Genomic DNA, 12,760 nt, shown 5'->3' with positions numbered 1-12,760 from the left:
TTGTTTCAGAATGCTGTTAGGATCTGCAGAGCCACCTTTGAATCCTCTCTGCTGAAAAATAACGCAGCCGTCGCTGTCAGCTTCCTGAGGTTTGCCCAGATGCTGGAGCAGCAAGTGTGGGACAACCAGACTCCCCTCCGCCAGTTCCCTACTCTGGACACTGCCACGCTGGAGAGCATCGAAGTGGAAGAAATCTCCGTTGACAGGCTGAGGAAAATGGAGGTCCCTTCCATAGGTATTTCAGTTGCATTTCAATTTGTTGTGTCATGTAGCAGAGCTCCAGCGTAGTAGAATGGTTAGTGCCGAGTCCTGAGTTTGATCTTCAATGTGAGCTCCAAAATTTCGGTGCCAACTCGGCTGCTTGAAAGCAATACTAGCAGACAGCAGTCTCAAAACCTATGAAACAGCATCAATGGGACATTATTGGCTGTCTATTCATCTGCCAACGAAAGATTAGTTGCTTGTCAGGCCCTGCCCCTCAAAAGTATCTTGTGCATCAAGTTTTTATTTTTATTATTTAATAATGCCATGGATGTGAATTTTAATGTTTATTGGTAGCTCCTTTGGGCATCTGACAACCATGCGAGAGATCCAGGTTCGATCCCAGTGGGGGAGAAGTGGGATTTTTTTTTTCACCTGTTCAAGCAGCATCATATAAAGTGGGTACCTGCAGGAAACTCTGACGAGTAAAGGCAGCCAGGGGCGTGGTGCTGATCACTTCACCCCCACCTTCGGTTATGATCAAGAAAGAGTGGGGTGCTCACTCCACACACCTATATGCCTTCATGGCATGGTGCAAAGCACAGGGGAACACTTTACTTTTTTATATTTTTGGCGAAATCAGTGTAATTTTTCTCACTTTCGTGTTACTTTACCCAAAATTCACATTTTTGAAAAAGAAGCTGTGCTCATCATCATGGGCTTCACCAGAAATTTTTGTAGGGAATATCAGACCATTGATAAAACTTGAATAGTAGAAAAAATAACAATAATTATTATATATATATCCTTAAGGAGAGTATTTCATTTGATCCAAAACTGTGTTTCATTATTCTTTTTTTACACTTCATACAGTTTGCATACTGAAATCCATAGCTTTTCTATTTTATTTCTAACTTTTGCACAGCAAGTTTCAATGAGGATGGTAGCAGTGGCCACTGAAATTAATCAAAAAAGATAAAACAGCTTCGCGGATAAAAGTGAGTACTAGTTTCTCCGTATTTATATACTACTGCGTCTCTCTTTTCCCAATTATGAACAAAGGTTAGGGTGTTTTTTTTACTGTTGAAGCAATTATCCTTTGAATTAAATGGTAGAATATGAAAGCGTAACCTGGCTCCTGTACACATTGTTTTCAATCTAATGCAGTTTTTACTTTGGTTATTCTGTTCCAATAACTAACTGAACTTGTTTCTGGTATTAACAATAAAAATAACAGGATTCTTGTTTTTTTGTAACTTGAAATGAACATTACCACCTTTAATCATTGTTACAGAATGTCAGTAACAAAATTTTCAAATTAATCAACATATAACTCCAAGGGACTTTAAGGAAGCCTTGATAATAAAACAAATATTGTCGAAAGCACGGATGTTTTATTTAAAACCTGATTAGCATTACTCACATAATACTCTGCGAGAAGCATGATATATTTTGTCCCTTCACTGTAAAGTTTATTAATCTTCAGCTGTCTTATTTTTCATATAAAGATAGCTGACTGAACTCTGTGGTACATTATATTGATGAGTGAATATTTGTTTTTTGTTATAATAACCTTGTTTGCGTATTCAGACCGTAGAGGACCAAAATGAACGTGATTGCTGCCCGGTAGGACCCCGATTATCTCTCTGGATAGTTCACCGTGATCTTCTTGAGGTGTAAAGAAAATACAGGCACTTACTATTAACTAAAATGTTCTATTATAATTAGAGTTGGAAGTGGTCGGAAAAAAAACAGCATTTTGGGGGAAAACCGGAGTTTTTTTCCACGTATTTTTTGGTTGGGCTTGTTTTGGCTTTTTTCACAAAAGTGTCTCAAATCAATGAAAATACAGGAGTTGGCAGAGTTTTTCCTGTTCCATGGTTTTCGTTTATCTCTCTACTGTAAAGTGGACACTCATTTCTAAATATAAAATACAATTTACAATATGAAATTCTTAGCTAGACATAAACAGTGTTTTCAAGAAAGCTGGCTTTTTTTGAATGGGTGGTTCTTTCTGAGTGTTATCTTCATATTTCGGTAGGCTTTTTAAATATATCGATGTAGTGTAAACATATTCACATAACTAGAGTAGTTTTGTATGTGTTTTTAATGGAACCTAATAGCATGATATGATTTTCAATGTTTGAATTTGTTATACAAACACGTTCATGAAGCAAAAAAGAAAATACTGCCATACCTTTTGAAAATCTAGTATCAAATCTCTTTACATTAAATTTTGTGTTCACTAAAATATATTTGTATTCTGGCTTTCCAGTACATCATGTATAATTTGGTTAAATGGCCGTTAAACCTGGTCACGGAGCAACTAGTGATGTATTTTGGCTGTTCGTTGCAGTGGTTCTCAACCTTTGTGAGACCACAGCCCAGTAAATTTATTTCTTACAAGTCAATGCCCTGATCCCAACAGTTTCGCTCATAAATACATTTCTGATCTTTAAAGTTTATATGGAAATTAATATGCAACCTTAATTAATATTAATATATCAACTATGGTATAATCATAGTTCAGTTATGTATAGACTTGCTGTCAAATATAAAATTAGATTTAAATTAGTTGTCAACCCCTAGGTGCAGCGGACCTTTTGCAGACCGGCGGTTGAAAAGCACTGGCACTAAAACTAGAGCAGAAGCAAATAAGACTGGCTGCAAATGGGAAAAAAATCTATTTGAGAAATCTAGACTGGACCTACAGTTTGAAATGAGATCTGAATCATTCTGCCTCCACTGAGGATTGAACCTCAGACCCCTTCTTATTACAAGGCAACATCATTACTTTATGCCACTCCAGAGGCCCAATCATGATTATGAAAGGAACCTTCTATCAAAACGCCAGCATTTTTTCCGACAGTACTTGCAATTTGTTTTCTGTAATTTACAGGCTAAATTAAATCTCAATCTCTGATGAAGTAACTAACAATCTTGTTAAGTACAGAGAACATTCAGACCGAAGCAACCCATTACAGTGGGGGTGTAACATTGAAGTGGCAAGCGTCATGGGCCCCTTCAGTCTATAAGCAAGCATTCACCACACATGCACAAACAAGACCAAGGCGACATGATGTGTGCCACTGAAGGAGATTTCAGACTGAAGTCACAGATGACAAGCGACACAGTCTCCTTCAGTATAAAGCAAAGCATTCACCGTGCATATAAGAACAACAGACTGGAGCGGCATGATGCACACCATTGAGAAAACAGTATAGTCCGAGCAACATGCAAGTGACATGTTTAGCTCGTTGTCACACTTCGGTTCAAAGGGTTGAATGGATTACTGAGGGTTTGCTTCCAAGTGACACGGTCTGAAAGTTCCCAGAGAAAATTGTACAGACAAAGTGACAAGCGACACTTGCAGCTTATGTTGCTTCGGTTCGAAAGATTGTATTTACTTCTAAGGATTGGTTTCAATTTCATACTTTTAGGGGAATTAGTGTTTGAAATTAGCAAAATTATATGATCTCAAGGGTGTCCAAAACACTATGCAATCTGATGAACTTGAGAATAAAGTGGCTCTTCCCTACATTACGAGTAACTGTCAAGCCTTCATTTACATGTTATAACTCTAACTTTGTTGGGGTGGGGGGGGGGGGAGGAAGCAGGGTGTGACTTTCAAAAGATTTCCTTTTGTGTGAGTGCAAAATTGTTAACGAAGGTCAATTTGCAAGTTGTTTTGGCAGTGGAGCAGACATCATGAAGGCTCGTCGTACTTTCAAATAAATGACGGAATACAGAATTTCTTTTTTCTAAGGCAAAACATATTGCAGTCACCAGGTTATGCACATTAAAGAAAGTACATACAGGTTCTTCATGAAATAATTCTAATTTTATGTTGGTTCAGTAGAATATTGGTAAATTTCATATCAGTACTTCATTGGTACTCTCAAAAAGTTAATATCAGTCCATTCCTCTGCTTTGTATGAATAAGAGTACTGCTTGAGACCACTTTCACTTGCTCGTACTCATTCGAGTCTCTGGAGGCACATAGTGGTTCGGATCCCACTTTAAACTGTAGGTCCTGTCCTGATTAGCCTTACCGTGCATAAAGTGGACTTAAAATATTACATCAATCTAATCCAATAGTCCGAGTCTCCCACGGTCAAGCGTTTACAGTTGAACATTTTATTGTGACATTAATCGTAGATACATATATGTAAAATATCCCTCCCATCAGTTTCAACCCACAGTCTTCTATTTCATTTTCATATATCACTGTATTGGTAAGATAGACTAAACTACATTTTAATATGGAGATGGTGACTATGCTCACTTAAGTTTCAATTTCACAGCATCTTTCACCTCACGATCCATATTTGAGGGCCCACTACCACAGACAATTTATCTATCTAGCATCATCGTTGTAAACTACGAGGGTTATTTTTTAAATAAGGTCCGTTTTGCAATAAAAACCAAGTAAGTAAATGTTTCTCAAAGAACCATTTATTTTCTGAATTTACATACACTTCTCTATTTTTCTACATAATTTCCTTGCCGGTTTAAACATTTATCGTAACGAACTATGAGTTTTTGGATTCCCTCCTCATAGAACTCTGCCACCTGCGATGATAGCCAGTTGCTCATGGTCATTTGCACTTCTTCATCAGTGTCTAAATGCTTGCCGCCCAGGATGGTCTTCAGATGGCAGAAGAGGTGGTAGTCTCTAGGCGCAAGATCTGTATGTGAATACCGTTTGCTCATGCGCAGGCTCCCGGCATTCTTTGAGCAGCATCATGGCAACTTTGTTTTGGGACAGGCAGGCTGTTTTGTTAGTGGACTTTTTGCTGCAGAGAACAACAGTTAACTCAGCTTCCGTGAGTAACTGGCTATCATCACAGGCGGCAGAGTTCTATGAGGAGGGTATCCATAATCTGTTAGTTCGTCGATATATGTTTACACCGGCAAGGAAGTTATGTAGAAAAATAGAGAAGTGTATGTAAATTCAGAAAATAAATGTTTTTTTGAAAAACATTTACTTACTTCGCTTTTATTGCAAAACGAGGACCTCACCTAAAAAATAACCCTCGTGTTTGATGCTCAAGCAAAATGTTCTCCCTGTAGCACTCTAGTATGAATGGTTTGTAGAAAGTAGTGACAAAAAATAGATCCGAACATTAACATTAATAAGTATGCTCACATTGACACACAATCTGGTGAAATTTTGACCTGTACATGACTTTAAGTGGTAGTTAAATATATATAAAAATAAACTTAATTTTATTGGATCCCGTGGAAACAAGGCAGATAGAAATAGATTCCTAATAGTTAAATTACTTTCAGCTACATAAGCATTTTTGTTTCTTGTAGCCAGGATTCTTCAGGACGAGAGCATGGCTGATACAGTGAAGAAGTGTGTTGAAGAGTTCCCATTCATTACTGTGAAGGGATCTGTATCACCAGTGGTAGAAAATTTATTCAAAATTAACATCTCTTACACAATTGATTTCACGTAAGTTATTAGTCTTTCTAAACATTTTACATCTGTTGTCATGAATAAGAACTTTTATTGGATTGTATACATCACAGAATTTTTATCTGTTATGATAGTATGAAAATTTATCTGTATTTTTCCTTAGTATGGATGAAACATACTAATGTATGTTACTTATTTACTTTAATTACGAGGTTTATTTTTTAATTAGGGTCCATTTTGAAATAAAACGAAAACATGCAAAGGATGAAATTTAATTACCTCTGTGGCTGTTCATATGTACATTCACCTACTTCTCAACGTAGTTCCCATAGTTGTTGAGACACTTGTCGTAGCGGTAGATGAGCTTTTGTAGACTCTCATCAAAGAAATCTGCCGCCAGGTCAGACACCCAATCCGTCACGGTCTGTTTGGCTTCTTTGGCGCTGTTGAATCGCTTCCCATCGAGGAAAGTCTTCAAGTGGAGGAATAGGTGATAATCGCTAGGGGCGAGATCCAGACTGTACAGAAGGTGGTCCATCCGCTCCCAGCCAAATGAGTCAATGAGCGACTGTGACAATGCACTTGCCATTCACTTACTCTTGTGTTCCTCTGTGATCATTTTGGCAACCACCGAGCACACAGCTTCCTGAACTTCAAACACTAAAATCATGTACAGTACAGAATGTGAAGCTTGTGGAAACAAATTGCACAGCGTTGACACTGTCAAACGGCAGTTTCCTCGTATCGTGCTCTCAACATCATGCACCAATGAGTCCGTTATGATTGAGGGGCATCCTGATCGTGGTCCGTCATGAACATTCGTGGGACCAGCCTTAAACAGACATACCCACTTACGCACCTTGCCTTCAACAATGACATTCTCACCATACACCTCACGTAACTAGCGATAAATGTCTGCCGCTTTCACATTTTTCACTTTCAAAAACCTGATCACTGATCATATCTCACACTCGGCAGGATTTCCAATCACCTGCACCACTTCCATTGTCCACCACAACCACACCAAACGTTCACAACGTGCAAATGGCATCTTGTTTACATGCAAGGCTTATTGGTAACTAATGCACATGCGCAAAACGCCAAGCACACAGTGTTGCCAACGTGAATACATAATGGCCCCCAATTAAAAAATAAACCTCTTATATTTATATGTTGTTTCTAGTTTTGCAGAATTAAATCTACTATTTTTACAGTGCTAATTATCCATACACCTATCATACATAAGGTGTTGTCACACAACAACAAACTTTCACAGTATTTAGAGGACGTTAGGGTGAAAAACTGTGCTTAATGAAGCATTGTTTGGATGCTAAGAACTCTTTTTAAAAAAACCTTTGTCCTGCATTTACACAGTGTCCCAGTGAAAGGTCTCCTTGAACTTTGCAACTCTACACACAAGTAGCTCTATTGTCTGTGTTTAGAGAAATTAAAGAAGATTACCAAATGCACATAAGATTTGTTTTGGAAGTTATATCTTAATACATTTATAGCAGACTTCACAGATTTTTTTGTGTTTGAAAAACAAGGATGTGCAATGCTGTCAAAATCCCATGATCTTTATCTTTATGCTGTGTAAATCTATGCACAAATAAATAAAGCATATGGTCATTACACTTGCATGCAAAACATGGAACAATACCTTGTTCCAAGACACATTCAAGTGAAATTAATGTGGCAATATAAAGGACGCAGGCACAAGCGAAGGTGACAAGTTTGCTTTGGTTTTTCTCAACTTGTAGAGCTGTAGCTTGATGAAGGGACAAAATGCAAAAGAACACCTAATCACTTACTTAAGCCTAGAGGTGGCAGATTTGTGAATCTAATACTCAACATGTAAGGTAAGATAAATTTTCCCGTGCACGTAGCACCTTGCCATGAAGGTGCATTTAGGTGACGTTGAGGTAGTGCCCCAAATATTCTTGATCTCTGCCATTTTTGAAATGATGTGATCAGCACCACACTTTACCCTCCAGGGTTGTCCCAGTTACCAATTGACTTAAGGCTGGGTGAGCCCCGGAGCTGTTTTTATGCAGGAGACAAGGCCAGAAAAATTCCGACTTTAGATCACTCACTCCAGGAATCGAACCTGGGTCTCCTGCATGCATTCAAACACCCTACCAACTAGACCACTGCAGCTTCCAATACTCAACATTTTCACCTGACAATCTAAAAATAATGCTAATCATAGTTTAAGAGAACGTTGTTTTATTATTAAAATAAGAACTGCTTCTTTAGTTTGCTTCTTGACTTCTTGTCTTGTTGCAGATGGAACAATGCAGTCCATGGCAAGCACTCCCAGTACTTTTGGATATGGGTGGAAGACAAAGAGACGAATTACCTTTATGAATATGACAAAGTGCAAGTATCCAAAGAACAGGTAGGTGTTGAAACGGCAGTTACTGGTCTGAATCTGAAATTTGGTGGAAGACAAGTTTTGTAAATCCATGCTCTGCTAACATTGTAGCCTGGTGCAACTTGCTGGTTTTGATTGAAGTGTGTAGCCACTACTTAAGCACATATTATCTGCACTCAGTGTGCAAATTAATGGGGATGATGCCAGGGATTCCCCCCCCCCCTCAAAAAAATCCCTAATCCCTGGCAAAAGAAAAGTATTTTTATCCCTACCATGGATGTGTTTACCCTCTCAGAGAAAATGGAATTGAAACCATTTGGTATACCATTTCTTAACTATGTCACAAACACAATTCAAAAATAATTCATGTCCATTAACAGGGTGTCTACCAGTCAAGAAAATGTCAAGAAATCAACAGGTAGATCAAGAAAGTCAAGAAATTATGCCTGTGGTCAAGAATTTTTGCATTTTTTTTTTATACAGTATAGTGAATTTACATTGTTATATACCTGTACTGGTATTTGTTAAATTTAATATTTGGAAATCTAAAATTGCATTGAGTTGTGGTTATGATTTTGTACCAGGTATCCAAAAAAGTTCATGCCGTATATTGCAGTGAGAAATAAAGACTGTAATTTCTGGCAAATGTGTTTTATTCAGCAAAATAAGCTCGTTCAGCTTCAATTATATGTTCCCAAAGAGATACAAGCTTATAAATCTCACGTTTGTAAAAGTTCTGGTCCCTAGAAGCAAAAAATTATCCTATGACCTGCGTGACATCATCTCGATTTCGGAATTGTTGCTCACGCAAATGATTATCGATGGCCAAAAACAAGTGAAAGTCGGATGGGGCAATGTCCTGGGAGTAAGGAGGATGAGGTAAAATTTCCCAACCAAGTGTGTTGATTACCTCTTTGGTCGCTTTCACCGTATGAGGTATAGCGTTGTCTTGAAGAAGAATCGCTCCTTTCCTGTTGACTAGTGCTGGCTGCTTCGGACACAGTGCAGCTGCAACCCTTGCAACTGGGACGAGTACACCTCGGATGTGATGGTTTTGCCATGCTCTAGCAATTCAAAGTGCACAACACCAGCACTGGTCCACCAAACACAGAGCAGAACCTTCTGTTGATGAATGTTTTCTTTGGGGGTCAATGCAACAGAACCAGGGGACAACCAATGATGTTTCCTTTTGAGGTTACTGTATAACACCCATTTCTCGTCACATGTCAATATCTGGTCCAGGAATGGGGCTTTCTTGTGGCGTAACAGCAATGATGCGCAAATGGTGAGCCGCTGGCGTTTGTTTTCCTCGGAAAAAACGTGAGGAACCCACTTACTGAGCTTCCAAGTCTTCCCGAGGTTGTGCAGATGAAATCGAATGGTTTCCTCCTAAACTCCAAACCCTTGTGCAAGTTCTTTGCACGTTTGCTGTGGATCGCGCTCGATGGTCTCCTTCAGCAGGGCTTCATCGATAGTGGCAGGGCATCCAGCTCGAGGCTTGTCCTGGAGGCTCTCATCACCCGATGCAAAGCGACTGAACCACTTTCGTGCTGTGCGCTCACTCACTGATGCCTCTCCAAACGCGGAGCATATATTTCGAGCAGCGGCTGCAGCATTGCTGCCCAATTTGAAAACATACAGTAAACACGGCCGTAAAACGTCCTTTGACACTGACATGTTCCCTTCAGGATTGTAGTTCCTACAGACCTGCTGTCTATGCGACCGAAACGCCTCCCAACTCTGCACTGACTGACGGTTGCCGGGAATGCAAATTTTTGACATCATCCAGACAGGGTTGCCGACACATGCCGTTTGACTTTCACTTTTCGTTCCAGCAGCACGAACTTTTTTGGATACCTGGTACTTTGTTTCTTAAGAATTTAATTATTGCATGTGTGAAGTTGTGTAAAAATATTAAATAAAGTAATGGCCATTCTCCACCCAGAATGAAGCCTGAAGCATTAATTCTTACATGCATTAATAATTAAAGCAAGTCTAAATCTCTTGTTAAAATACAGCTTCAGTTTTCATCTTAACCGACCCTGTAGTAGGGGTTTTTCATTAAATAAAAAAATATATTTTCTTAATTTCAAACTATAACTAAGTAGGGGGGCGGGGGTAATAAAATGTTAAGAAAAAGGAAAGAAAGGTCAAGAAAAAGTCAAGAATTTTCTGTTTGTTATTTTGATTAATGATCCAGTCATCAAAGATTTTCCTGCCGAAAATATGCACCCTTGTGGATTGTGCAACTGAACAACTCGCCGCAGCAGGCTGTTTTCCACTCAAGTTTTCGTGGCATGGTGCTGATATTTTACATGCATTTGCATTAAAGTGTTTACAAGGTATTTGTAGGTGAACCTAAAATTTGAGCTTGGCGATAGAAATGTCAAGTTCTCGGTGTTACTAGTTCCAAAGCTCTTTTTGTGTAATAGTCGGGGTTTTCTTTGAATGTAAATAAGTGTGTGTTTCTAAATTACGTTCAAATGCAGTGGCGACGATTAGGGGAGCGGGACTTTTTGCCATCTTTCGCTCCTGCACTATGGCCTCTTAATGCTGAGCGTTGTCTGCCAAGAGAAACTAAACTCTCCTTGATCCTCAGTTTTGAAACCTAATCACTGCCGCTTTTTAAATGTTACCATTAATTTAATGACCGAGGTTAGAAATGTTCTTAGGTACTTAAATCCGCCATGCAATAGTTTAGTTTGCTACAATTTTGCACATCCCCAAAAAACGTACATCTCGAAATAAAATCACAAATACGCTATTGAGTGGGCATTCCCCCCTCCCCCAGCTTAATTTGCACAGTTTCTGCACCTGTTGAGAAAATTCTGGACTGCTATTGTTGGCAGCCAAGATTATATGCCCCTAAAGTAACAATTTTTCTCTCGTCCCATGTAACTGCTATTCCCAAACCCAAGACGTATTGCACAGTACTACAAACAGTATTGATCACAAACCACAGATTAGTATCGCACTCGCAAAACTAAAATTAGAACCCTTTCTTCCCTAAAACAAGTATTCTGAAAAAAAATTCTCTCTCAATTGCCTTTAATTTAATTTATTTCTGTAGCTTCCTGTAGAGAATAATCTTTCAATGCAAAGTATTTTTAAAAAAATTACCAAAGGATGTGCTTGAAGATACCAAAAACCCTCTGGGTCAATCCATATGAAGTCATACAACATGTTTGCTTGACCGTTTTTAAAAAAGTTTATTTTTTGTGTGGTGTGAACCTATTCATGCTCGTATAGAAAACCCAAGCTGAAGAATTCTCAGTGTATGTTAGAAAATGGAGTGGAAGGCCGCGAACTGCAATTATGGAAGTAATCGGAATCGCATTCAGCTTGGGTTTTCTTTATGAGCATGAACAGCCCAAGATCGCACAGTACTGATGTCTACACATTCATCCCCATAAAATGCCTTCAGTCTCAGATGAATGTCAATTTGTAGAACATTTTCTGTGGTTAGAAACTCGATAACTGCACGCTACTTCAGGCGCTTCACCAACATTGCATGGTTACATGCTGCCATTTTCCTCGAAATAGTTCAGCACCTTCTGGCGATAGAAGTTTGAAACCTTCAATGGAGAAGTGGGAAAGTCTTATAAGTGCATTGTATGGTTGCTCAAAATCCAAAATGCGTTTACAAGGTAACAAACAAAATAAAAACATAGGAAGCTTTACTTTTCAACACACCCTCGTATATATACTTTATTGTAGATCCATTTCAGGATTGTATTGTTGTTCATTGACATTCCAAATTACAGTTTGCAAAATTTTAACACAAAATGTTAATAAGAAATGAAATTAGGCATACCATATTTAATGCAAAATATTGAATTTTTCTCGAGTTTTGTATCTCTTAAACCAATTGAATCTCAAACTCAAAATTCTTACTGAAGTTACTTATCATGGAGTACTGTATTGTGTACAAATTTCAGATTTTGAAACAACTGCGCACCAGAGATATTTAACCCTGAATTTGGAATTTTTTAACAAAAAGTACATGTTTATGACCCTGTAGAAGAAAAATATTAAAGTCTCAAGCTTCAAATAATTTTGACATACTCTATTGGTATACAGGTACTTGTGCAAAAAAATTCAAGTGTCAAACAAACTACCTTACCTCCAAAAAAAAAGTCCGAAAATGTCATTTTGAGCAATTAAAATACACAATTTTGACCTTAAAATTTATTATAAAGGAATAATATTTAGAAAATTACACAAAAATATAATTGTAGCCTATAATGTGCTTAACATCACAGATTTTGTCTCATTGTCGTAGGACTTACCAGAGCTGAGATAAAAAAGTTGCCGCTGATGCTTACGAATGGAGAAAATGACGCGCGCCATGATAAAAAAAATGCCCGCCATCTTCAAATCGGTGATAGTAAAAATAAAATAACAGTTGTTCTGAACTGTCAACATATGAGGCTCACAACACACAAAAAAAAACTTTTTAAGAAATGGTCAAGCAACCATGTTGTATGACTTCATATGGATTGACCCCTATACCTCTTATGGTATTTCAAGTTATTATCGATGAGAGTTAGAGTTGCACAACTTTTCAAATACTCTGTAGTGAGACCACTGTATGAAAGGCAAGGACATTCGGCCTGGCCAGTCTTTGTAGATAGATGGGGCTGTAGTTAATTCTCACTTTATTATTGCACAGAAGAAGATTTCCAGTTGTTGTCCTTATCTTGGTGCCCTGGTTTGATAAAATTTATAAATATGTGAGGGGACCCAAAGGAAACAGGAAT

At 38.2% G+C, this 12,760-nt stretch overlaps 1 protein-coding gene across 1 annotated transcript in view; it reads left to right on the top strand.

Moving 5' to 3' along the window:
- LOC145988904 (activating signal cointegrator 1 complex subunit 3-like) overlaps nucleotides 1–12,760 on the top strand; it is a 209,003-nt gene that overhangs the window by 152,176 nt on the left and 44,067 nt on the right. Inside the window, exons 19-21 of the mRNA XM_083124197.1 lie at nucleotides 10–235; nucleotides 5,521–5,662; nucleotides 7,913–8,024. Of these exons, the coding sequence (XP_082980323.1) occupies nucleotides 10–235; nucleotides 5,521–5,662; nucleotides 7,913–8,024 (480 nt within the window). The remainder of the gene's footprint in view (nucleotides 1–9; nucleotides 236–5,520; nucleotides 5,663–7,912; nucleotides 8,025–12,760) is intronic.

The sequence above is a fragment of the Lepisma saccharinum genome, chromosome 6, assembly GCF_977018435.1.
Source record: "Lepisma saccharinum chromosome 6, izLepSacc3.1, whole genome shotgun sequence".
Lineage (NCBI taxonomy): Eukaryota > Metazoa > Arthropoda > Insecta > Zygentoma > Lepismatidae > Lepisma > Lepisma saccharinum.
The sequence above is the reverse complement of the archived record's forward strand: the minus strand, read 5'-3'. Positions and strand labels throughout refer to the sequence as shown.